Below are 1,569 nucleotides of genomic sequence, written 5' to 3'. Positions count from 1 at the left end.
TGCAGCTCATGGATCTAACCCACCTAATAATTTTATCAGTGGGCTAAAACAAAGCACAACTTATTACACAATCCCAACAAGTTATTTAACTTAACATTGAAGAAAATCTTTATGGGGCATCCCAAATTACGATGACGTGGCAATTTAATGCGATCTTTAAAGTAACTTACTTTTGTGTGCAAGCAATCTATATCCGTCGGTATATAAATAACCAACTGGCTAAAGGCTAACTACCCAAACACAACACCATCTCTCTCTCTCTGAAGCTTGAAAAAAAGAGAAATCATGAAATTTCAAACCCTAATTCTTCTCACACTTCTTCTAGTAGCCTATGCGTCTGCAAGGAAACTATCAACGCCACCGGTTGGTGGTTATAGCCCCATCGAAGACATCAACGATCCTCACGTCATCGAAATCGCTAATTTCGCCGTCACTCAGTACGACAAGCAAAGTGGTGCCAAATTGAAATTCAACAAAGTCATCAAAGGTGAATCTCAGGTTGTTGCAGGGACTAACTACCACCTCACTCTCTCCGCCGGCGAAGGTTCGGTTTCGAAGATCTATGAAGCTGTTGTGTATGAGAAGTTATGGCTTCACTTCCGAAACCTCACTTCCTTTGAACCCGTTCATGCTTAAATCATCAAAAACTTATAGCATAATTCCGCTATACTATACTGTAATGTATTATTATTTTGATTATTTATATAAATAAAAGTTTATGTCTTGAAATCATCAAAAACTTATAGCATTTCTTTTGCTATTTTGGCTGGTTTCCTTTTTAATACTTTGTGTAACTTTCAATTAGTGTTGAGATCGTTTTATACTGTTTACATAGTAAGTTTTAACCATTTAAAATATAAAACTGTTTCTTACTTCAAAAGCATCCCTCACAAGTGAAAATTTTAACAAACCTAATCAAAATTTGGAGAATTCTGAAATCTTTTGATTAATTTTTTCTCCTCTTTTTTATTTTTTTCTCAAATGACCTTAGTTGCAAGATGATTTTGTTATAGAGATTAGAGAAATAAAAGAGAAATTAAAATTTAAAAGAAAAGGAAAATAAGAAAAATAATTATTCCTTCAAATTAAAATTTATTCAATTTTTACAATGATAAAATGTCTATTTATAAACTAGTTTTTGTCCAAAACACATTTCTTCCATATTTCAACAATTATAATTTTTTTTTTCAAAACATTTCGTCAACAAACATACTATTTTGACACAAATGATTCCACTTTCAATAAAAAAATCATTTTTTTTCTTTAGTAATGTATTCTACTTGTGCTAATCAATAATGTCAATGGTTTCCAAAATAAAATAGGATGGAAAAGTATAGCAAATTGAGATCGGTTGCCAAACTAAGAGTCTAAAAGATAATGAACCATCAAGGAAACTAAATGTTAATAATATTATGGGTTAAAAACCTATGCACGGGTCAAATAGTTGTAAACATATCTTTCACTTAAAAACCTATGCACCAGTCAAAATAGTTTTTTCTGTGTTAATATCATAATATCATTTTATCCTCTGTCATTATAAATGAATTCTAATTTATCTCATATAAATTT

The 1,569-nt window shown here is 30.8% G+C and overlaps 1 protein-coding gene across 1 annotated transcript; it reads left to right on the top strand.

Moving 5' to 3' along the window:
* Positions 1-215: 215 nt before the first annotated feature.
* LOC127138307 (cysteine proteinase inhibitor 5) lies at positions 216-739 on the top strand. Its single transcript, XM_051064723.1, has one exon. It carries the CDS (start codon positions 286-288, stop codon positions 634-636), a length of 351 nt encoding a protein of 116 aa, XP_050920680.1. The 5' UTR covers positions 216-285; the 3' UTR covers positions 637-739.
* The last annotated feature ends 830 nt before the right edge of the window (positions 740-1,569 follow it).

The sequence above is a fragment of the Lathyrus oleraceus genome, chromosome 4, assembly GCF_024323335.1.
Source record: "Lathyrus oleraceus cultivar Zhongwan6 chromosome 4, CAAS_Psat_ZW6_1.0, whole genome shotgun sequence".
Taxonomy (NCBI): domain Eukaryota; kingdom Viridiplantae; phylum Streptophyta; class Magnoliopsida; order Fabales; family Fabaceae; genus Lathyrus; species Lathyrus oleraceus.
The sequence above is the reverse complement of the archived record's forward strand: the minus strand, read 5'-3'. Positions and strand labels throughout refer to the sequence as shown.